This window comes from Zootoca vivipara, chromosome 11 (genome assembly GCF_963506605.1).
Source record: "Zootoca vivipara chromosome 11, rZooViv1.1, whole genome shotgun sequence".
NCBI classification, from domain to species: Eukaryota; Metazoa; Chordata; class Lepidosauria; order Squamata; family Lacertidae; genus Zootoca; species Zootoca vivipara.
In genome coordinates, this window is record NC_083286.1 from 45,130,829 (window position 1) to 45,156,210 (window position 25,382).

At 45.9% G+C, this 25,382-nt stretch overlaps 2 protein-coding genes across 2 annotated transcripts in view; both read left to right on the forward strand.

The window, feature by feature from the left end:
• Positions 1-597: 597 nt before the first annotated feature.
• Positions 598-6,973, forward strand: LOC118077177 (F-box only protein 4-like). The gene is made up of 7 exons (XM_035100643.2): positions 598-1,160; positions 1,838-2,064; positions 2,961-3,181; positions 3,943-4,012; positions 4,488-4,645; positions 4,899-5,077; positions 5,669-6,973. Exons 1-7 carry the CDS (start codon positions 966-968, stop codon positions 5,756-5,758), a joined length of 1,140 nt encoding a protein of 379 aa, XP_034956534.1. The 5' UTR covers positions 598-965; the 3' UTR covers positions 5,759-6,973.
• A 5,351-nt stretch (positions 6,974-12,324) lies between these two features.
• The window catches only part of OXCT1 (3-oxoacid CoA-transferase 1), a 61,936-nt gene continuing 48,878 nt past the window's right edge, over positions 12,325-25,382 (forward strand). Inside the window, exons 1-3 of the mRNA XM_035100569.2 lie at positions 12,325-12,518; positions 17,878-17,986; positions 20,333-20,423. Coding sequence (XP_034956460.1) covers positions 12,432-12,518; positions 17,878-17,986; positions 20,333-20,423 — 287 coding nt within the window. The 5' untranslated portion in view covers positions 12,325-12,431. The remainder of the gene's footprint in view (positions 12,519-17,877; positions 17,987-20,332; positions 20,424-25,382) is intronic.

Sequence of the window (25,382 nt, forward strand, 5' to 3'; positions counted from 1 at the left end):
AACAAAGGCCCCATTTTACAACCAGTGCTACTAACATTCACATTGCAGAACGGGACATTCCGGTATATCTGCTTTTGCAAATTAAATGAAAGAATGAATTTCAGCCAATAAACACAAATCTGATAAACTGAAAGCTGATGCCACAATTTATTGACTAATAGTATTTAAGGTGTTTGGGTTTTTTTAAAAAAATTGAGGCTGAAGTTTTAAACGAATTACTAGAGAGTAAGACCATTTGAACATACAGGGGACTTGCATCAAAGTAAACCTTAAGAGGCGCATACCTTGAGATGTTTGTAGGAAGGAAGCATTCTCAACTGATTAAGAAACCAAAGCGGAACACGTAAAGGATGTGTATGTCTAGCTGGGTCTTATCATCTTATACATTATATGATCCTAACAGAAAAGCAAAGGAATATAGTTGATATGACAATAACCGTAAAAAATAGAAATATAATAAAATTTCTAAAAGGTTTTATGTGTACTGTATTTTGGAGCGGGATGTGGGGACCATATTTTTATTGCACCACGACTTCTGGAACTTCCAGAAGAATGCTTAATCGCTGGGGTTTGGCTTTTGCGATGCTCGCGCTCTAACACAGGACTAGAATCCGGAGCAGCAGCGCGCAGTTGCCAGCGGGACTGCGGGGGAGGCGGCCGGAATGCCTCCCACGCCTCCGGAACAAACTGGAGGCGGAATCCCGGTGGGGGGCGCAGCTTCTTCAGACTTCCCCTTCTTACTTGCGCGCAAGTAGCGGCCGCAAAGAGCCACAGCGCGCTTCGTCTTTGCGCGAACGCCGCTTTCCTCCTACTGAGAGTCTGGGACCCACCTCCTGGTGGGATCCGGGCTCCGACGCCAAGGGGCGCAGGATTCCAGCTGCTGCAGTGCCGGGGATGCTGAATCGCAGCTAAGTAAGAAGCCTCTAAGTAAGAGAGGGGGAGGGTTGCCGGTGCGTCCCAAAGCGATGGCGCAGGGCGGCGGAGACTGGCAGCGCTTGGACTCGCAGACGCTCCTGCGAAGCAGCCTCCGCGTCCTGCGCGGTAAGTGGGAGCAGCAGCAGCAGCCGGGGATGCTCCCGGAGAGCGACGATCGCGCTGGGGAAGAGGCGGAGGAGGAGAAGCAGACAATGACGACGCCCAGCGCCTTGGAGGCCCTGCCGGTAAGCGCGGCGCCCCCCAGCCCGCCTGGCGCATCCCATCGAGGAGAACGGCCGCGGCTTCTTCCAGCAGTGTTGACAAAAAGTTCTCCGTTGGAATTTCCACTTCGCTCGGCTTCCCATTGGTCCCTTCACGGCCCCGCCCCTTTGACGCTAGGCACTCTATTTTATTTTACAATTTTATTTTAATATATTGCTGTGCGCCACCCCCATTTCAGGGGTTTCAGGCACTTACCAGGGTCTGTGTTTCCTTTTGGCAAGAAGGCACAGTTGAAACTTATTCAAGGATTCAGGGATTAGAAGTCTGGCACCTAGTTTTAACACCACAATCCTTGTTTAAATTCTAGCACTTGTTGGATCCAGGGATTAAAGAGGTCTGGCACCCACAAACTCACAACACTAAGTTTATTCATTTTTAAGAATACCACCTGCAAAAAGTCAACAAGATGCACAAATTGATCGCATGAAAACAAAAATATATATATGTGACTCTGTTAGGCTGTTTGGGACAAGGCTCCAGGCCATTGCTGGAGCATTTCTTAGAAGCATAGAATGGTAAATTTGTAAGGGACTCCAAAGGTCATTGTTATATATGTGAAGGGGGAATTTTGATAGGGGCTGCTGTTATGTTTTTATGCTTCTTAAATGATTCATTCATAACTATTTAAACTTTTTTTCAGATAGATGTGAAATTATACATTATGTCCTTCCTCACACCCAAAGATCTGAGTAATTTGGGAAACACCAATCGCTACTGGAGTCTAACAATCCAGGATCCCTTACTATGGCGTTATTTTCTCATTCGCAATCTTCCTTCCTGTCATTCTATTGATTGGGAGTCAGTCCCTGATGCAAACATATTTAATAAATCCTTTTCTGATAGTGCCTCATGTGACTACATGGCTGCGTAAGTATCCTCTAAAATTCCATATAGGTAATGTACATCTTTATAGACATACAAAAATTGCTGCTGTATGTCTCCTAATCTTCTTTTTAACCAAAAACATAACAGGATTTAAAATAGCATAAACTGATGAACAACTATAAACATTCAGTACTGTAATACTAAAACCTGGTTCTACAATTACTCCTCTTTTTGTAACGATTATATAACATTTGGCATCAATAATACACTTTCCACTAATATATCATTAAATTTTATGCCACCCCAGATTTACTTTGTGTGTTAGCAGATTGCCTTCAACAGTTTATGCCATAATATTACTTCCATTGTTTACAACACAGCTTTTGCTTAAAGGTTCTTTGTTGCTTCCCTCTTGACCATAGATGGCGATGTTTTGATGGCATAAGGAGCCACACTCAGAGAACTGAGTTTGCTATTAGCTTAGTTGGTCTTTAAGGTGCTGCTGGAAGGAATTTTTTTATTTTGTTTCGTATATTCAAAGTGTTGGTTTTAGCCAGTGCTTTTAATTATTATTAGAAAAATAGGTGCTGGTACTCACCATGAAGTTGTTAATAGTAAGTGTCACAGTAATTCTGAGTACTTTCAAATCTAATAAATGTGCACCACACTCTTCCTTGGAAAGCTCTGAGCAGCTTCCTTTGGGCTCGTAGAATTGTCCCACCTGGTTAGCTTCAGCTATGTTAACAGTGTTGAGCATTTGTTGTTGTTGTTTTTCTTGTTGTCGTTGTTGCTGCTGCTGCTGTTTCAGCTCATGCTGAGAAACTTGTCTTACCCCTTTTAAGGTTTTATAATCAGTTTTCATTATTATGGGGTGTGTGTGTATGTATGTGTGTTTTTCTGTGTACACACACACACACACACATTTTATATACACACAGGTACAAAAAGTGTTGCTCCTGGCGTAAAAGATGTCCAAAACCCAGCCAGCCCATTTCCGGATCTGTCACTTCCATGTTACAGTCGCTGATCACACAGACAGAGCCTCGCTTTGCAATGTTTGGGCCGGTGTTGGAAGAGCTGGACGACTATTTGCTGTACAGAATGGCGGCGTGTCCAGAGATTTGGCCGCTGGCTGGTTTTCCTTCTGGACAATTGCATGGTAACATGATTTCTTTATCTTAAGCGAGCAAACAGAAAGGGCAATGGTGAACATTTGAAGCCTCCTTATTCTGAGTGAGATGTTTTCTAACCCTGCTACAGGACGTAGTTTTAACTGGAGGCAAAGTGGGGCCAGCCCTACCATTAGACAGGAAGAGGCCATGGCCTTAGGTGGCAAGTGCTAGTAGGCAGGTATTGATTGGAGGGGTGGGTGTGGGTATGTGGATGTGATGCAGCCTGATCCTGTTGATCCCAAGCCACCCTTTGGGGTACAGTGAAAGAAGCTGTTCTGTCACCAGTATTGAAGTAAGATACCATGGCAGGATGTGGGACGGGGTGGCGCTGGGGGTTAAACCACAGAGCCTAGGGCTTGATGATCAGAAGGTCGGCGGTTCGAATCCCCATGGCGGGGTGAGCTCCCGTTGCTCGGTCCCTGCTCCTGCCAACCTAGCAGTTCGAAAGCATATCAAAGTGCAAGTAGATAAATAAGTACCGCTCCGGCGGGAAGGTAAATGGTGTTTCCGTGCACTGCTCTGGTTTTGCCAGATGCGGCTTAGTCATGCTGGCCACATGACCCAGAAAAACTGTCTGCGGACAAATGTCGGCTCCCTTGGCCAGTAAAGCGAGATGAGCGCTGCAACCCCAGAGTCATTCGCAACTGGACTTAACTGTCAGGGGTCCTTTACCTTTTTAAGAACTTAGCAGTTTTAAGCAGGTCTTAAATTCTTCACCTTTCTTTTCTTCTTTCTTTGTCTCAAACAGGGATAGAATCAGGAGTCACATATCATTTGAATGGCCAGAAATTCAATATTACACTATGTACAGAAACCATGTAAGTGTTATCTGAGGTGTTGCTATTTGCTTGCTTGCTTCCCCACCCCTTCAAGTAACAGTATTTCAACAGTGATAGTATTGTCCCAAAATAAGAAAATTCTAGATCTCCATCATAATGCTGATGCATATGGGAATTTTCTAATAGTAATAGGATTGTCTGAAGAGGAGAGCAAGCCCATTTCAAGAAGTGCTCATTCTGTGCATGTTTCTTTCAATGAAACCTTTGGCCACAGTCTGGGACATGGCCTCATTTGCTCAGTTCACTCAAGAATTGGGGGACTTAGATTACTAGGAGTCAGAGTAGACATGTGAATTGTTCGTTTGCTTGAACTGCCTGGCCTAGATGTGTACAAAAGACCACACTGTTCTTTGTTAAGGCACTAGTCCTCAACATATTCAGTTCTGCATTGTTTCTCCCTTCCTTACTGCACTGTCTGAAAAAACAACAACTGGTTTCTCTCCTCTCTTTCCAGTGAGGAAAGTCTCGGAGCAAAGGAAGAGGATACCAAGGTGTTCTCTGCGGAGCCCAGGGTTGATAGGAAAATGCATTACAGTCTGAACAAACATTTAAAAACCGTGTGCAGACTAATTGATGGGTTCATCTATGTTGCATATGCTGACACTCGTGAAAGTAAGGACCTTTGCGCCATATGGGTCAAAAAGGAATAATTATGTGGCTATACAACCCAGTAGGGTCTAAGAATGGGGGATATGTTGTATTTTCTATTGTTTGCTGTGTACATGTGCTTTGTACCAACAAATACCTTTAAAAATTAAAATACTGTAAATAAATGTAAGGGCTTCTGAGTGATGCCAACATAGCTTTTAGCGTACAGCTGGCAGAGGGTGGCAAATCCTTTATCTCCCTCACTCTCTTTTTGCAGGACACCACCGTCAACTTGAATTTGACTGGCTGGTGGCAATGCTTGACCCAGCCCTTGGCCCTACAGATAGGCCTCTGCTTGTCCTGTCCTGCGTTTCCTGTGCTGCGATTGAGAGGATTCCTTGTGTTTACATGGCGCATCAGCTGCAGCTGAACCTGCTTGGCCCGCAGCCATGGATGGTAGCATTCCCCCCCTTTCATTTGTTTAAGTATCTGGGATCATGAAACTGATTGACAACAAGCTCTAGAAGCACCATTTCACATCATGTAATTGAGGCTGCCATCCTATTCTCAGTTATATGGGAGTAATGCTTGTTAAACCAATGGGACTGCCTTCTGAGTATACATGTGTAGAATTTCACTATAGGTTGCAGAACTGGCCTATACCTTTGATCCTTTTTCTTTTTTTAACGGTTGGTCCAATTCATTGAGATTATGTCTGTAGCAGCCCACAGGCCAGATTTGGCCCACAAGGCCATTTTCCCTACACCGGGCTCACCTGCCCACACCTGACGCCATCAGGAACAGGTAGAGGTGCAGCTACCAGCACACAATTGGGAGCCGTAAGCTGCACCACCATTGCCAAGAGAAAGCGGGCTTCCAACACTTGATGGATCAGCAGTGTGAACCCGTTCACCCCACAGGAAATTCGCTCATAGAGGCAATGCTTGCAGAAAGCAGGCCGTCATCTCTTTGCCGATCAAGCCGAAGCCTCAAGCACTTTTGTTTTGTGAAGGATGCTAACATTTGCTTCTTTCCTGCATTTCACAGGTTCAGGACACCGAAATTTCCACCTTGGATGGACTGGTAGATGGAATTCAGTGGCTACTGGAACAAACCAAATGTAAAAATGCCCAGTAACCAGCCTTGTTTACATTCAGTCGCATATACATTACTGCATACCCACTTGTGGCAAGGAGAATGTCTCTATGTCCTTGGGTACGGATGGGTGAATAAATTTCTCCCTGGCACACGTGTGTCCACAGTTTCTCCCACTGATGTTTGTCTACTCTGATAAGTTACCACTTGGTAAATGAATACTCAGACCTAATACTAAGACATAAGAATCCCCCACTACAACAACTCTGTCTAATTGGGATTCAACTTCACTTTACTGGCCCCCATACAGTCCACCATAGCTTCCAGGTCCAACACCGTCGCAGGCCGAAAAGCACACCCAGTTCAGATGGAATGGGAAAACAGAGCCGTGTGTCATCAACATATTGATAATATAGTGACAATATTTTTATAACACTATGCTGTTTCAAAATTCGTAAACAGAAGACATATAATATGTGCATGGAGTCACAAACGAATAAGAATCAAATATATGTTCCATGAACAGGAATGGTAGGAGTGGTAAGTCACTGTCAAAGATGACTGAAATGGAGGCAGAATGCCTTTCCACAGTCAACATCCTACAAACGCGAGATGATGGGTGCTCCAAATGTCGCAACAGGGTGCTCCAAGCACAGCAGCAGACAGTACAGTTCTTCCAGGATAATGAACTGCTTCAATGATAACAGCTAACAATAATATGGAATGAAAACCATTACATTCAATTACAGTCCAGTGAAAGAAATGACAGGCCTGCATGTTAACCAACCAATAATAAACACATACCAAATTAATAGTCCCCAAAGGTACATCAGATGGCCATGGATCAGCTATCACTAAAAAGTGTAGTAAGCTGATAATGAAACAGACTGAAAAGAGTCTTGATCATCTGCTTTCTCCAGGGGCACCTACAAGTCAGCCCCAGACCCTCCTGCCTGTCTCTAGTTGAGGTCTGTGTTTAGATGTACCTCGATCCAACCAGCCTAATCATTCACATATAGCAGCTCCTTTGCCAGTCGAGCTCTTGATTGATGCCAGGAGAACAAGGCTGGGAACACAACTGTTGAAGGCTTTAGAACTGGCGAAAGGTTTTGCGACTGCAGTTATACTACTGCAATGTGTTCAGCAAATCTAGAGTTTGTTGCACAGATATGCCTGTATTGAGCAAGGCAGGGTTGGATCAAGGCATTTTTCTGCCTGAAGCACTTTCCTGCCTTTTCCTGAGAATCCTTAAGGACAATATCATCACGCAGCTTATACAGAAGAGTGTAACGCGTAACAGTGTGTTACATGGAACAGAGTAGAATAATCCTTTGAATATTGTATTACAGTCAAGAAAATCCTGTTCGTTTTGTCAGACATGAATTGACATGCTGGTTGTCAGCTGTTAAGAGGATTCTGGTTATAACAGTGCTACTGTCTTAGTAGCTTCAATCTCATCATCTTGTTATGTATTCTTCATGTAGCGATTTCCCCTGTTAATAGTAAAGAAACCAGGGGTTATCAGATATGGCTGTTGTCACAGATCATCTGTGACTAGCACTGCAAGAAGCAGAGTGCAGTGGTACCTTGGTTTAAGAACAGCTTACTGTATTTTCCTGTGTATAAGACTAGGTCCCCCCCCCAAAATAATGTCAAAAATTAGGGGGCATCTTATACATCGATACATCTCTCCCCAGGGGCGTACCCAGGATCAAACCTAGGGGGGCAAGGGGCGGGGCCACAAAGTGGGAACGTGGGCGGGCTCAAGCCCATGCATGTGTTCCTCCTCAGTGGTTGCCGTGGGAGGACTGCACAGCTGCAGGATGGGTGTCTAACTCCTCTCCAAGCCCCCACCCCCAGGTCACAGCAGACCACCAAGTTAAGGGCCATGGAAACAGTAGACAGCTGCTCTCGATTTCAGCTGGTGCAGAGGGGGGCGGACCCACCCCCTCCCAAAAGCACCCCCCTCCCCAAAGCCCACTCACGCCGCTGCCGCCGCCTCATCTTTGGCAGTGCTGGCGTCCTCTGTCTCGGTGGGGCGCAGAGCCCATGCTGCTGGTCTGGGCGGCGGAGGCAGTCTCCATGCTGCTGCCGCTTCCTTCCCACTCTCGCCCGCTTCCTCCCGCTCGGCCACCTCAGCGGGAAGGAAGGGGCGGCTCCCAGAGGTGCCCGCAGCTTCTGATTGGCTGCAGGATCTTCCTGCAGCCAATCAGAAGCCGTGCTGCATCACACGGCCCCAGGAAGACATGCGCAGCAGCGGCAGCCTCAGAGGAGGATCGCCTCCCGTGTCCTCCTCCCCACAGCGGCTCTGGTAGCCAGGTGCCCTGGCGCCACCCAGCCCGGGTGGCGGGGCAGGCTGGCCAGCGGCCCTGCTTCTAGGGGGGGGCAACTTCCCCCCTGCCTACGCCCATGTCTCTCCCCATTTTCTTAAATCGGAGTCCCCCAAAATAGGGGGTGTCTTATACATGGGGGCATCTTATAGATGGAAAAATACGGCAGTTTATGAACAACTTGGATTAAGAACTCTGGAAACCTGGAAGTAGATGTTTTGGTTTGTGAGCTTTGCCTTGGAAGCAGAACATGTTCCGCTTCTTGTTGAGTCTGCTCCATTTGTAAATTGAGTCCCCCGCTGCTTTGGGAAACCACGCCTTGGTTTAAGAACGCTTTGGTTTAAGAACGGACTTTTGGAACGGATTAAGTTCGTAAACCAAGGTACCACTGTAGTTATATTAATATCCTGGCTGTCCTTAAAGGAGCATTCTATGGACTTTTGTGCATATTCTTTGGTTCGAAGGCTGCGTCACAAAACTGGGATAAATAAGAGTTTCAAAGGATAGCTGTGTTTCGGTTCAAGAAGTGCAGATCAGCTAGCTTCTTATTAAAAAACAAACAAAATCAATTTATTCCTCCTACTCTACTCTTTTGAGCCGTGATTCTCCATGGGTGACCTTATGTAACTAATGATTTCTTTGCCTAGGCAACCAAACTGGATGGTGGCGGTGGTTCAAATAAAATGAATTGAACACACACTGCAATTCATCCTTGCAACATGGCAGGAAAAGAAAAGTAGGGATAAAAATAAAATGTGTACTCCATCCGAGGAGATGAATTCAGGAAAGTTCTCACGACTATTCATTCCTCTAACACCATGTTTTCCTTGGATCGTTTCCAACACTGCTCTGACCAAGTTAGCGTTCTAATGGTTTTGATTAAGGTTTAAGAAAATTAAGACTAGTGTCTGTAATGATTAATGTATAACAGGTTAACTTCGTTCCTTCCATCACATTAACTCTGGCAAATTATCCCTGTTCAGCATAAGGCATTGCAAACTCCAGCTACTGTTCCCTGCAAAATGTATGATTTTTGGTTTGTTTTTGCTGACCAGTGTTACAATAAAACTCAAAATGGTAGTGGAAAATCCACATCAAACATACTGTACATTCAGGAATGGCAAGGATGGGAGTATGTGTGTTCAGTACAGTATTCACTTAATTTTTAAAAGGAAAGTATGATATCTACATCTACCGGAAATTTAATTTGCAGTTGTATGTAGAAAAAGAGAACTAGAAAAATAGATTAATTTGTTCATCATATATATCCCAATTCCTTTTATATCATTGTGTATTCATTCTCCATATCTTTGATTCCTACTTTTCTTCCAATGTATTGCATCACTTAATCTCCACTGCCAGCAAACATTAAGAACATAGGTGGGTAGATAGGGTATTTACACAGATAATAAACTAGGAAGAAGTTCAAAAATGTTAGAATATAGGATCAAATTTATAAACAATATCAGTCTACAAAGATGGTCAGACCAGCACAGAAACAGATCTGTGAGTGGGTAACTATGCAGTCAACTATAAGGAAGATTTTTAATTCATAACAAGGTCCACTGTGTAACATGCTCAAGGTTCTTATGTTACATTAGCTAGTTGTAATCCTAGAATCATAGGACTGGAAGGGACCTTGAGGATCATCTAGTCCAACCCCCTGCGGTGCAGGAATATACAGCTATCTCTTGTGGGCATCAAACCTGCAACCTTGATGTTACCAGCACCACGCTCTTAACCAAGTGAGCCACCCCCAGCTTAGGTATATTCATTTGCCCCGTGTTTCAGAGTTACAATATCCATACTGCCCACCTCTAATCAGTGGCGGAGCAAGCTGATTAGGCACCCGGGGCAGCCCGTGTGTCCTGTGCCATGGGGCGGGACCAGCCGGGGCAGGACGCTCTGCGGGGCCTCCAAGGAGTCTGCCTGCCTCCTCCCACTCAGCCACCCTACAGCTGGGGGGGGAGGCAGCGGGTGAACTGTTTGGGCAGAAGGGAGCCTGCGCATGCCCAAGCCACCGCGTCACTCCCAGGAGAGACGCGTGGGTCAGGCGCGCTGCAGGCCCTGTGGTGAGTGCCACCCGGCATTTTGTCACCCCCCTCAGTAGTGACACCCGGGGCGGCCCACCCCCACTGCACCGCCCTTCCTTCGCCCCTGCCTCCCAATAGCCATGCTGAAGCTGAAAAAGAGGGGCTTGCTAAGGAAATGAATGCCAGAGGCTGAATTCAAACCAGGGGCTTCCTGATTCATAACTCTTAGCCGCTAAACTGCACTGATCTGACTAATAAAACTGAAAGGTGCCGCAACTATGGCATGCCTGATGTTTGGGAAACAGTTTTATCAGCCAATGTGGATGCTTGCTCTCATGTTTCAATTGTGCGTATTGTTGTTTAGCCATAAAAAGTACCATTAGAAGGAGCCATGCAATGACTATGCATAATGTGCATTAATTCAATTGCTTCGTTGCACTGGCATATTTAAACTCTGAAACCCGAACCCTAATACTCATCTGACTCCTGCTTTTCCTGAAAAATGACACCATGGCACATGACTGCAGGGTTCAAATGCTAACTTCAGGCTGTCATATGTCTGTTGCTGACTTAGAAGCTGAATGCTCTAAGCCGGCGATGGACACATCCTTTATCTTTGGGCCCTGCTCTGTTCTGCAGACAGTAGCCTGAGTGACAGAAGGGTATTGTGCTGCAAAGCTGATCGGACTCTGTGATAAAACATGTGCTCCCCAGCTGTAGGGGTGCTTCACAGTGATGGAGCACATTTATTTGGACATAGCAGGGTCATTAAACACAGAGAAATCCAGTGTAAAACTGCACAAAAGAGGTCTTTTGCACATACAACTTCTGGCAGGCCAAGACTTCAAGATTTTGGAGATTCTCAGAGGAAAGACTAGGACTAGGTTCCTTTAATGAGCAAGGGGTGAAACACCTACCCCCAAAGGGAGAATAGACCCTAAGGGGCAGGGATTGTTACAATACTCTGAGAATTGTAGCTATGTGAGGGGAATAAGGGTCTCCCTATAACCTTCAGCATCCTGAACAAACTACAGTTCCTAGAATTCTGGGGAGCAGAGACTCTTAAAGTGGTACCATAGTGCTTTCAATGCATGGTGCAAAAGGAGGCAGGTTCTTATTTCACAACCTCCCTAGGAAGCATATTCCAGGGCAGAATATGCAAAGGTCTGATTTCTTTGTTGTTTTAATGCAGATTTCTTTGTTGTTTTAATGCAATCTGCAGGAACAAATAGAAGTTATGATTTCTGAGAGCAGATTTTGTTGTGTTTGTATGACAAAGCCGAACAGCGTTGCCAACTGTACAGGAAAAGCCAAAAACCACACTGCTTTTAGCTGAGGTTTGATATGCAGAAATCAGGAGTAAATTTTTTCATAGCATGCAGGTAAAATGAAAACCTGCTTATTTCTGCGGAAATAAAACAGCTGCTACAGGGAGCAGCCACAGGGGCCAGTTCACAAGCAGGCAACCCAAAACAACAACAAGAAGAAAAACCCACAAGGATCCATTAAAATCCACTCCTTAATTTTGTATTTGAATCACTTTACAACCAATTTACCCAGAAATCAGCGCGACCTTACACCCCAGTCATTGCAGTGTGTACTCGGAAGTCTTATTGAGCCCAATATGACTTACTCCCTCGCAAGTAAACTATGTCTAACCTTTTGCATCCCTAGTCCTTAGCCTGCTTTATTGAGTGAAAGCTCCATTCGTTTTTGCTCTGTAGTATTTTGTTCCAAAAGCCGCTTTGGGAGCAGCTCCTTGTGGAAAAGCGGCAGATAAGTCAAATCAACCTAAGCAACCAAAACATTCGGCTCGGTCTGTGGCATAATTACCGTAGTACAATTGTATTTATTAAATTTGTATATCATCCTTCGTCCGAAGATCTCAGAATAAAACCATAAAGTACATAACGAAAACAAGAGCCAAACCAAACCAAACTAAACACCCCCCCCTACATCCTAGAAACACGTTTAAAAGGACACAGTCTGCTAATCTGTAAGGACGCCACGGAACACAGAGCGCGCCCTCACTGTTGCATCTCCAACTCCCAGGCCAAGAGGCGCCTCTGCGCCTCCTCCAAACAGCCGGTGCATTTCTCCAGCCGTCACCCGCTTCCTCCTGCTTGGTCTGTCTTGCAAGGGGTTAAAGACGACGTCAGACGCCGAGCCCCCTAACCCTCCCCCGGCTTCGCATCCCATTTGACAGGCGCGCCCTGTTCTCTCTTTTTTTCCGGCAGCCTCGCGCCGAGGGGGTTGGGCATCGGTCGCCTCCTCCTCCTCTTCTCCTTCTCCAAGGCCGCTGCTCGCCCCGGCTCCTTCCTGCACGCCTTGCACGCCGCGAAGCGCTCGAAGATGGCGGCTCAGAGCCTCCTGGCCAGCTTTGCTCGCTGCCTCCCCGGCTCTGGCACGGCGCAGCTTCTTCGCCGAGCCCCGGCCAAGGTAAGCAAGCGCGCGGCGATGGTTGCAGAGGACCCTTGTGCGGCGGCTTTGTCCTCTGGTGCGCGCTTACTCGCAAGGAAGCCTTGCAGCCTGGATCTTGCAGCCTCTGCAACTTAGACCGGCTCGCCGGCGCAGCTTGAGCCTTAGCAAGAGATCAGGTTTCGCTCCATGTGATGCAAAAATCATCCCATACCAAGGCGCAAGAGCAGGCCAGGCTGCTTCTTTCCGCCACCTGCCCCACTTATCTTTTCTTTTTTCTCCTGGCCACTGGGCAACCTTTCGCCCCCTTCCCCCCAAACAGCAACGCGTCCCACTGACATTCCCATGCCCTTTTGCTCTCTAATCCGCTCGCCGGCCTCTTGGCTACCTTCCCTTTGGCCCCTGGCCGTCTCTGAACCGTGGATGAGCCTCCTGCTCGCCTTTCCCTTCAAGGCTCGTTGCGCGCGAAGGTTTCCTTGCAGAGGCGGAAAGATCCCCCGCGACGCGCGGCAGGAGGAGCGGCGCGCCTCTCTCCTTGCGCCTCTCCTGACCAGGCCGGAGGGCATCCCTACCTGCTGAGCGCGCGTCCTTCAGCGGAACAGAGGCGCCTGTTTGTTTACTGACCTTGAGGAAGAAGGAAGGGAGCGAGCTTGGCTTGCAGGCCCGCTCCCTGTCCCTTTCTGTCCCCATCCCCAGGGGCCGGGCTGGTTAAGTGACTTAGGATAGGAGCAGGCTGGCTGGCGGTAAAACAGGCCTAGCCAGAGATCTTGCACCATTCATTCGTTCCCTTACGCCTCTTGGAAGATGTGGAAACACAGAAACAGGTAAGTTCCAAATAGAACTGGTATAGTAAGGTGGGGCCAGGGGCGCAGCCAGGATTTATGTTGGGGGGCGGCGGCAGCAGGACACCCACCTGTCATCATCCTCTTGTCTGACTGCCTAGCCGAATGGGAAGGAAATGTCTCAACAACAGTTGTTTTAAAATACTTTCTTTTGACCCCAAGTGCTCATGAAAAAGACACCTGCCAAAACCTTTCTACAATTTTTACTTTTAGTTAAGTATTATTATTTTTTACTTGATTACCTTAGCTATGCCCGTGACTGCGATTGCACATTGTGATTATTTCTCCCCTCCCTCCACACCCTTCAAGAAAAGTCCCCCCAGACGGAATTTAAAAAGTTTTAAAGAAAGCAGTGAAAAATCTAAACTATATTTTTTAGAATGTTTCCTCCCCAGGCTTGATGGGAATCCAAGTCCTAAACATTCGTTTATTTGTTGCGTTTATATCTTTCCTTTTCTCCAAGGTGCTCAAGGTGGTGTATATGGTACTCTCTCCTCATTTGTTGTTGTTGTTTAGTCGTTTAGTCGTGTCCGACTCTTCGTGACCCCATGGACCATAGCACGCCAGGCACTCCTGTCTCCCACTGCCTCCCGCAGTTTGGTCAAACACATGTTCGTAGCTTGAAGAACACTGTCCAACCATCTCATCCTCTGTCATCCCCTCTGTCATGCCCTCAATCTTTCCCAACATCAGGGTCTTTTACAGGAAGTCTTCTCTTCTTACGAGGTGGCCAAAATATTGGAGCCTCAGCTTCAGGATCTGTCCTTCCAGTGAGCACTCAGGGCTGATTTCCTTCAGAATGGATAGGTTTGATCTTCTTGCAGATCTTCTCCTCATTTAACCTCCCCCCCAGGGAATCTGGAGAGGGGGCCTGGTTGGTAAAGGCTGGTCTAGGCTGGCCGGCCGTGTTTCTGGTCTGGAGTGTGCCAGCCCTACCTAGAGACTGAATCTGGTACTTTTTGCATGCAAAACAGATGCTACCTTTTGAATAAGAACATAAGACAAGCCTGCTGGATCAGGCCAGTGGCCCATTCAGTCCAGCATCCTCTTCTCACAGCAGGTGACCAGATGCCTGTGGGACATGAGTGCAACAAGTGGTATTCAGAGGCCTGATTCCTCTCGCAGCAGAGGCAGAACAAAGGATAGCCTTGACTTGTCTAACCAGTGCCGGAATTAGTGGGATGTAGGTAGTTCCCCTGCCCAGGGTGCCAAGCTGAGGGGGCGCAAAACAACAACTACCCTATATTTATAGGGGTACCTACTGAGAAGATCCATAAGGAAGCAACTGTACTAAAGAAATTATTGTGAAAAATAAACAATGCTTTTTTGGGGGTGGCGGCAAATTTTGTTCTTGCTCAAGGCACCATATTACCAACGTCCGCCCCCGGTCTAATCCTCTTCTAAAGCCATCCAAGTTGGTAGCTGCCATTGCCTCTTATGGGAGCAAGTTCCATGGCTCTGCTTCTAGTCTCCTACTTTGAGAAGGAAGATGGGGTGTGTCACTGGGGAGGGAAGCAATAGCATAGGCTACGCTCTGTTGTGCCATAGACTTAGACCCCCTGGGCTCTAATGCTCTTGTCTAGGAGTGCCACAACTTTCAGCTGTCTGCGCTGGAGGTTGGCCATCCCTGTTCTGCAAGTGAGCATGTAATCCTGTGCTGCTACCTAGCAATCTCTTGTTTACTGGGACATTGCTTCAGGTGTTCTGGCCTGTTCTAGATTTCCTGACAAGGCAATGGAAACCTTGTAGGCCAGATTTAATATCACACCAGTAGATGCCACGGAATCCCCCTCCCTCCCTCCTCATTCTGCTCTTGGGGGATTCCCCAGAGGAAGGTTAAGCAGAAGTCCTTCATTGGATGCCACAATTCAGTGTCACCCAGTGTTTTTAACATGCCAGACACAACTTTTCTCAATCTGTATAATAATATTGTCTCACAAAGTTTCCATATGCAGAAATTTGGACTGCTGCGCTGCAGTATAAATTGGAGACTAGCTGTAGCTCTGTGTCAAAGGATAAATGACTTTGACCTAGTCGGCACACTTTGACTGGCTGCGAGATGTGTCCTTGTTGGAGAAAGGGGATGAACTGGTTGCTTGGGGTTTCTGTTGTTGTGCCAGTGTTGATGAAGCATAGCATGTGACTTTCCATGCCTGGGAGAATAGTTGGCTGGTTCTTCTTAAAGTATCTTGTGCAGAAGGCAGCCAGAAGCTTCTGGTTAAGAAATCCTGAGTGCTCCATTGCTCATTATTTCTGGGCTTTAACAGTAAGGAAAATGAGTTCCTCCCCCCCTCCTGTTTCCTGTTCTATATCTGCTTAATAATCTGGTTACAAATATGGAATATTTTTACATATTTGGTCAGGCCGGGAGACATCTCAGAATTTTGTAAATAGGTAAAGAGTAGTGTAGATGTCATAGGATTACATGGAGGATGTGTTGTTGTTGACCAAACTTACTCCTAGGTAAGTGGGTATACCGTATAGTATACGCTACAAAACAGGATTGAACCCTCTAGGCCAACCACTACTGGCAGGGAAGTAACATGTAGAGCCAAGCCAAGTCCTGCCAATCAGTTGATGTCACTTGACAAGTCACTTGACAAGTGACCATGGTTTTAGAAAAATGGCCTCAGAGCCCAAAATGGAACCCCTGTTGGGCCACTGGCCCGTGGATTGGAAGTTCCCCACCTTGCTGTATCAGAATACAGCCAAATACAGATCATTTATTAGGGAGTACTGTATGTTTCATAGAATTCAGTAGAACTTGCTGCTGACTAAATATACTTGCACTGCCAGGAATCTGGTTTATTAAGAGGTTTACCTGCCTTTGCCATTTAGAAACACCCACAAGGTGACTTGACACATAGTTGAAATTCCAATAGAAAGGGAATAGAACCAACATTTTACTGTGTTGTCCTACTCAGAAGTAAGTCCTGTTGAATTAAATGGGGCTTACCTCCAGGTAAGTAGGGTTATGATTGCAGCCTTAGAATCTTTGATAACTTAAGACTTTGTGTTGTTTGCTCAGATGGCAAAACATTAAAAAAAATGTAAGTAAGTTTTAAATAGTTTAAAGTATAAAGGGAAAACTTGGAATTTCAGGCACATAACTCGATTGCATGCCATTTTACAATGCAGTTTATGTTTGCATGACTAGACAGATCCTTGTTTATTAAAATTTATTTATATACTGTTTTTTATAAGATATACCACAATAGTTTTACTATTTAAAATAAAACACTCAGCCTTGAAGTTCACTGGGTCACCTTGGGCCAGTCGCTAACTTACCCCCCAGAGTTGTTATTCTATGAGGATAAAATGGGAGGAAGAAAACAATGTATGACACCTTGAGCTACTTGGAGGAAAGATGGTATATGAATGCAATTTTAAAAATAAAATAAAATACGACCCTAAGCATTCTTCCACATTGATCATATGTATCCATGTCTGCAGAATCAGAATGAAATTTCATGGCTTCAATGGAATTTACTTCCTACAGGATTATAGCCTGTAAGCCAGGGGTCAACAAACTTTTTCAGCAGGGGGCCGGTCCACTGTCCCTCAGACCTTGTTGGGGGCCGGACTATATTTTTTTGGGGGAAATGAACGAATTCCTATGCCCCACAAATAACCCAGAGATGCATTTTAAATAAAAGGACACATTCTACTCATGTAAAAACATGCTGATTCCCAGACCGTCAGCGGGCCGGATTTAGAAGGCAATTGGGCCGCATCCGGCCCACAGGCCTTAGTTTGGGGACCCTGCTGTAAGCCAACATGCAATCTGTGGCAATTGTTGCTAAGTTAGTCTTTTTGGGGATTGGAGCATAAAGTTTCTTAACTCTGATTCTGCAAACTTGTGAAGCTCAAGCAGTTTGTTGAAACCTGAAATATACTCACCCTTGCCCTAGTTGCGTGTCTAGAGAAAAGATATTTCCTAGGAGTTGCTTAAGATGTAGTACAGTCTGTTCAGATACTGTTTTCTTTAATTAAAAATGTGACCAGACATATCAAGGACAGACCCCATGAATGTGGTTTTGGAAATTGAAGTTTACAGAATTTAAATCTTTCCCCTACTGTCCTTCGCCTAAATATTTGCTAAAATGATTCAGAGCTCATATTATGCAGAGCATGGAAACCCTGCCTTGTGCCTGGCTGGAATTGCATTTCCTTCTGATGCTTCAGGGTGCATTGCCTGAAAACTTTCAAGCACAGTGGCTAGAAATTTGCTCTTTTAAAAAGGAAGGAAAGCAAGCAAGCAGAGATTATTGGGAAGTTCAGCATCACATTTATTTTATTCGTCTGGTTGTATAAAATGGCAGCACACATGACATTTTAACCATAGTGACATACACGCTTCAAATCCAGTGTTGCCCATTAGCCTCTAGCATGCATTCTTTGCACTTTTTGATCAGCACAAATTCCCTGTGCATGTATTTTCTAAAAAACTGCTGGCCGGATATACTTTGTTATGGTGAATGAGCACCTAAGGTTGTACGTTGACGCTTTCTCCCCTTTCTTTCTTCTACTCTTTCTAGAGCTGTGGCTGCTATTTTTCAACAAGCAACCACCACAACACACAGTTTTATAATGATCCGGTGGAAGCAGTAAAAGACATACCCAATGGGGCCACTCTCCTCGTTGGTGGTAAGTACTTAGGAATCTACTTGCTCTTTGTCAAATGAATTACTTGGTCAGTTTTATAAACTGGAAACATTTCTGCCACTCCTTGAACATAAATGACAGGCTTTAGGTTTTAAATACTTCAGACAAAGCATAATACAGTGGTACCTTGGTTCCCAAACTCAATCCGTTCTGGAAGTCCGTTTGACTACCAAAACATTCGCAAACCAAGGTGTGGCTTCTGATTGGCTGATTGGCGCCGGAAACAATGCCGACAGCCGAAATGGACATTTGGCTTCCAAAAAACGTTCGCAAACCGGAACACTTACTTCCGGGTTTACGATGTTCGGGAGCCGATTTGTTTGGGAGCCAGGCCATTTGGGAACCAAGGTACCACTCTAAAAGATTTCTAGGCAGTTGGTAAAATGGGGGAAAGGCTGGAGGTCAGTGGTAGAACAGCTGGTTTGCATGCAGAAATCCAAGGTTCATACCTTGGAGAGCCTCTGCCAGTCAGTGCAGGTAATACCATACAGCTTCCTATGTTCCTGTGTGATTGGATTTAACCTGACTCCCTTTTCCTTGCATTCTTCTATAGAAGCCTTCTCCAACTTTGGGTCCCCACAAATTGGTTGGACTGCAATCCTCAACATCCCTAGCCAGATTGGCCAAGGATGATTGGAGTTCAACAACCATCTGGGCACTCAAGGTTGGACAAGGCTGTTCTACAGGTTTGTTCATACTTCCTCTGCATGCAGGGAGCGAGGAGTAGAGCTGGGCTTACCATTCTTGACCTTTGGGTGCCTTGGGGTTCTGCCCCATATGTATTTTGCCGAAGGTCTAGAAGGAACCTCTGCGTACATAGGTTCTCTGCACAACTTGGAATCCAGATTAAACCGGGTTCCGACCTTGTGGAGTGGCTACATGCCTACACCTGTGTGTCAGCAGAGGCCCTTTTCAGACCTCCTGCCAATTGTGTGAAGGTCATGGGGTGGAGACAGTGGGTGTGGACCTGCTTCCCCTCCACGCATTCAATATGCACGTGATTTAGAAGATGAGAAAAAGGGCTTCCACTTTTATTGGACCAGGAAGTTGGGCTTCTGCCTCTGAACAGGAGCTGCTACCATTGTTGGCTTCAAGGAACCAGCCTAGGAGACAAACCTAGTCTTTAGAGCAGGCGTTGGCAATTTTTTCTGCCTGTGGGCCGGAGGATTCCCACGGACTATCGTCTGTGGGCTGGACATGGGCCGCACAGGCGCGGAAGTGATTTCCGGTGCTGGCTGCCCATTTCCAAAATGTCCGCAGCGCCAGAAATCACTTCTGCGGCTGCGTAGAGGCGATTTCTGGCGCTGCTCGGCAAGTCCCTGTGCTGTGCTGCGCTGGTTTACCGCAGCACGCGGGGGACTTGCCGAGCGGGCGGCTTGGTTCACGGGCCTCCCGTGGGCCGGATAAATGGCCTCCATGGGTCGTATCTGGCCCATGGGCCGGAGGTTGCTGATGCCTGCTTTAGAGCTGCAAAAACACCTACGCCTATTCAGACTTATTGTCTTCAGTGGGTCTGTGTATCTATGGGCTTTTCAGGGATGGTGTTAAAATGATGGGAAAACAAGCATAAAACACTTTTTACGAGTAACGTTTCTAGGGCAGGGTGAGGGCTTCAGGATGCAGAGTTCTCACGTCAGGGCATTAAAAATACTTAAAGTTGAGAGCTCTTAAGACTATAAAGGGCTGTGGTTTGGTCTCTGCTGACTTCAGAACTGTACCTTTATCACCAAGAGAATTGCTCTAGAAGTTGAACAGCCCAGGGCAATAGAAAGATAAGTAGAGTAAGCATTGTGTACATTATTTTATTGTTGTGGAGGGAGAGGCGTTATATAGGCCAGTAATTTCACAAAGGGGAGACCAGTGCAGAGTTCAGTTAAGAAGGAAGCTGTGTTGGTCCTGCCCATCTGGCAAAATTTGCCCATGGAGGTGAGGGAGAATTGAACTGCTTTCTGCAGGGTTTGAGTGTTTCTACCCATGATTTCAGGTGCTAGTTGGGTTTTTTGCTGCTTGACAAACCACATCATTTGATCACAACACTTATATTTAATAGGATCCGTGTGTTTTGGATCGGCTTACTAGTGGGCTGTAATTTGTGGTCTCCATTGGCCCTTCCCATTCCCCATATCTTCTGGGTATGCAAACAAAAAAGAGGGGGTTGTGTTGGCTTTGAAGACCAGCATAATATGGGAGAGACCCCTTCTTCTGGGTTGGAAGGCGGGGTCCACCATGTGCTGCTGAAGAAGGTCCCTGCTTGAGGTGAACGAATGGTTGATGGTGGGTCATTTTTGCAATGGAGATGTTCACTGTTGAATAATTTGTGTTGCATAGGTTTTGGGCTCTGTGGCATCCCTGAGAACCTCATAGGAGCACTGTTGAAGACTGGTGTAAAAGGGATAACCGCTGTCAGTAACAATGCAGGGTACGTGTGCATCTGTTCTTGGAATAGATTTTGTACAAAATCTAATTGGGATTCTCTCTACGCTACTGGTCATGAACCCCTAGCCCGTGTATGTGTGAGGAAGCACCCTGGCTTTCCCTCTGGAGGAACCCACCGTTTCAAAATAGAAGACTTTTTTGGGATAAAGTGATATATACATTTATAATTACAGTGGTCCCTCGACTTACGAATTACTCGACATCCGTAGGTTTCGACTTATGAACGGGACAAATGGCCACACACTTACGAATTTTTCTACATCCGAACGGAAACGGTTGGCGGCTTTAAATGCGGTTTCCTCGACTTATGAATTTTTACATGCGGTTTTTTCGACTTACAAATTTTTCCAAATATGTTTTTTCCTATGGGAAACCGCGTTTCGACTTCCAAACTTTTTGACCTACAAATGTGCATTCGGAATGGATTAAGTTTGTAAGTCGAGGGATCACTGTAATAATAACGTGAAACGATGAGGCTGGTACTACGCTAAATGCATTATATACAAGTGCAATGACGGCTGAGCTGCCGGCGGCCGTGCCTGGTTACATTCACATAAGCAGAGCACCGAGACCTGCATTTGCATTTAAATTAACTTTGTCCCATGTTATCAGTGTTAACGAGTGTTTACAAAACACCAGAGGGGTTTGGCTGCTTGGTGTAAAAGACCTGAATCTGGTTAAACATTAATTAATAAATAAGGTTTCCCCTGATACTGCTATTTACAGTGTAGCTAAATGATAAGATCATGCTGATTTCCTCTATAATCAAAACACTTTTAGTCTTTCTTCATTACCCAATTTGAATGACATTGCTGGACATAGTACTTGGAATACATGAAATGCTCAAGTTTTTGTGTGTGTGATGCTGAAGAATATATATACACAAGATATACGTAATTCTGTATATCTATAGCTATGCACACCGTCCAGAGAACTTTTTGTTATGGGATGTCATGCAAATTGTGGAAACAAAGCAAATTATGCTTGTTGCACCCAGTGTTAATCTTCTGCAGTCCTTTACATATTCCCCCAGTTGTGTGTCAGAGCTATTACAGTGGTACCTCTACTTACAAATTTAATGCGTTCCAAACGCACATTTGTAAGTAGAAACAAATTGTAAGTCGAATCCCATAGGAATGCATTGGGAGAAAAAATTCGTAAGTAGAAAAAATCCTATCTAAAAATTCGTAAGTAGAAAAAATCCTATCTAAACCGCATCCAAGATGGCGGATGGAGCTCCATTCGTAAGTAGAAACATTCGTAAGTAGAGTTATTCGTAAGTAGAGGTACCACTACTTTTCTTTTGACTTCAGTCATATATTTTCTCAATGTGTGTCAAAAGGGGACAAAGGGTATATGGGGTCACAATGACCAATATTGGCTAAGTTCCTGGGCGACCTATTTTAAATTCTGCATCCCTTGGTGCTGGCACCAGTTTCAGCATTCCCGAGTGCCTGGCTCAACCAGTTGCTCTGCTTCCCTACACTTCACCTGTGAAGAAGCCCACTGAGCATTTCCCCAGGGCTTGGGTTCATGCTTTTTGTACGGGGGTTCTTGTTGTTGTTAGTCAAATTTGTATACCGGTTGGCAACTTCTTTGGGCTTGTGGGCACATTTGCAAATGAGTGAAATCAGAAAGTGCAAGTGCTGCAACCACACACACAATCTCCCCCCCCTCCTTCCTCCTTCCCCCCACCTCCAAAAAATAAGGCTGCATGTTGGGTTGCATAGCTGCCAAGTCTCCCGTATTCCCCGGGAAACCCCCGTTTTTCCAGCCGTTTCCCGCTGGCAGCCTGGATTTTAAAAAACCCCCGTAAATCCCCCGGATTCTTACCGGCCCGGGGAGGCTCCTTCTGCGCATGTCTGGAGTCTCTGGACATGCGCAGAAGCGATTTCTGGCGCTGCGGCCATTTTGGAAATGGGCAGAGCATGCGTAGAAGTGACTTCCGGTGCTGCTCTGCCCAGTTCCAAAATGGCCGCAGTGCGACTTCCGCTGCCGTGCTGCAGCCGATCCCGGATTTTTCAATCTGGGAGTTGGCACCTATGTTGGGTTGCAGCCTCTTTCTATGCAACACTGGATTGCCTGTGGATTTGTTTGCTTTCATTTCAGCTCACAACGGCATCCGATTCGCACCTTGAAATAAATGGAAATACATATTCAAACCAGCCCAACTGCTCCTAAATTATTTTAGCATATTTCACCAGATGTTAAGTGTGTTTATTTTTGAACTGACTGTGTCAACCCTACACACTTCAGAACAGCACTTTCTTTTTATAGGGGGAAGGTTACTTCAGCCTTCTGGCAGGTCAGACAGTCCCGGTAATAATTCCTAACATACGGAGGCTCTGAATATTCACACACTGTCAACAAGGTTGTTTGCTATTCAGGTGGCAAACGAGGAATGGACATGGGAGGTTTTCCAAGCCTGAAGTCAGCCACTGCATTAGAACAGCCTGTCATGCAGGAGAGACAAAAAGATTAACCTCGGCTTCCAGCCCCTATTAGATGTCACTAAAAATAATAATAATAAATTATTTATTTATTTATTTATTTGGTTTTTCAAATTACAGTTTTACAATCACATATCCAGCATGCAACATAGAAGTAAGATTCCAAAGAATCTCCTGGACTTCCCTCCTCCTCTTTGTGGGTCCTATTGTTAGCCATTTCTTCCTGAATCTTTTATAGTAACCCATCTCCATCAAATCCAAAATTCACCATTAAACTACAAGTGTCATTTCAATCCTACTAACAATTTTAACTGTTTACAATGGTTTTTTTAAAAAAGATAAATGATAAATTTCCCCCATTCTTTATTAAAATTTTGGTCTTCCTGATTTCTGATTCTTCCGGTCATTTTTGCCATTTCGGCATAATCTATCAATTTAGTCTGCCAATCTTCTCTGGTCGGGACTTTTATCTTCTTTCCAGCCCCTATTAGATGTCATTTGCTAGGCTTGTGTTGTGAGTATTGTGACTGACTGCATGATATCCGTAATGTATAACATCAAGGAGGGGGCCCCTAAAAACTTGAGGTTTCCTTTTCGGTTGTGCTTCTGTTTCCTTCACCCTCAGAGTGACCAAGAAACAGAAGCTGCTCTAGGAAAAAGAGAGCACACAAATGAACTGAATCAAGCTGGGGTGGAGAACCAGTTGTGGTTGGTCTTCAACTCCCAAGAGAGCCCCAGCCAGCATGGTGGTGGCCAGGCAACATCTGGAATGCCGCAGGGTCCCCATCCTTGGCCCAGAGCAGGGTTTTCCAAACTTGGTAGAGCATAGCTGCCAAGTTTCCCATTTTCCCCGGGAAACCCCTGTTTTTCCAGCTGTCCCCAGCCGAAAAAACAGATTTTTTTTATTTTTCCCCGGTTTATTCTGGTGCGGCGGCCATTTTGGAACTGGGTGGAGCATGCTCAGAAGCGACTTTTGATGCTGCTCTGCCCAGTTCCAAAATGGCTGCAGCGCGACTTCTGGTGTGGCGGCCATTTTGGAACTGGGCACAGCAGCATCAAAAGTCACTTCTGAGCATGCGCCGCCCAGTTCCAAAATGGCCGCCACGCTACTTCCGGTATGCTACTTCCGGTCCGGTCCCTTATTTTTCAGAGAGGAGCTTGGCAGGTATCTTGGTAGAGACAATTCTACCAACATCCATAGCTAGCAGCCAGTGGTCTGGGACAATGGAAACTGTAGTCCCACAACATCCATAGCTAGCAGCCAGTGGTCTGGGACAATTGGAACTGTAGTCCAAAAAAACAGCTGGAAACTCAAGTTTGGGAAACCCTGGCCTAGAGCACTGGTCTTCAACTGGGTGCTCAGGACCCACTTCTGATCCCACTTGGGTCTCAACAGAAGCACTCCCAGCATGCAAGTACTGTATTATAAGGCCAGGACCAGGCAACCTAGGGGCTAAATGCGTCCCCTGCCAGACCTTTCCACCTGGCCCTTGGGACTCTCTCCAGGCTGCATCCTTCACCAGCCCTGCTCTGCACCCGCTTTTGAGTGCTCTTTGCCTGGCAGGAATGTGTCCTTGAACTGTGGCGATGCTTCTTGCTTCTCTGTATGGAGATATATGTGTACAAATACCAACAAAAATACCACCGGCTTCCTCTGCGTGGCTGGAATGCACGAAAGGTTAGAGGCACATCTGTTGCTCCTCCCATTTTTGCCTCTGGCCCCACCTACTCTTGGCCCCCGGCCCCCAAAAGGTTGTGTGCAAGGGAACATGGCCCTCGGCTAATACTGAACAAAGCATGTATTTGTGACCCTACAGCAGCATTGCAGGGAGTTTTAACACCCCTGTGATGTGCAGATGCCAAAGTTACAGCTGTATTGTGTGCTGCAGTAGAATCTACTATAATTATCCTTACTGCTGTTTGCTGCTATTTCCATCTGTATATCTGAATTAGTGATGCTGAGATCAAAGTAAGTAATGCAGGCTGTTCGCTCTTGCTCCCTGCCTGTGAGTTAAAGTGGTTCATCTCTCTCTGTGTGTGTTTCTGTGGATGGAGGCATGGCTTTGCTTAGGGACACTGACAACTCTTTAAGAGTGCTCAGCTTTGCAGCGTTGTCTAATGACCCCTTCCAGCCCCATTTCCTACCTGATAATTACTGGATGATAAAGGGAGATGTATTTCCCTGTAGTTCACATCCGGCAGTTTAAAAGCCATGGGGCAGCATCAGATCTTGCCTAAGCTACCCACTCCTGTTCCTGTCATCGTTTGCCAAGTCTGTTTCATGATGGATTGTGGACAGTTGTCCCAGCTGGCCAGAAAGCAAGTGGCTTATGGTGACTTTTATGATTTCATGGCTTGGAAGGAGCAGGAGTTAGGCATGCGGGAGCCAGCCTTGCAGAATATTTTGCCAGATGGGGCGGTCTTATAACCTAGCAATTCGAAAGCACGTCAAAGTGCATGTAGATAAATAGGTACCACTCTGGCGGGAAGGT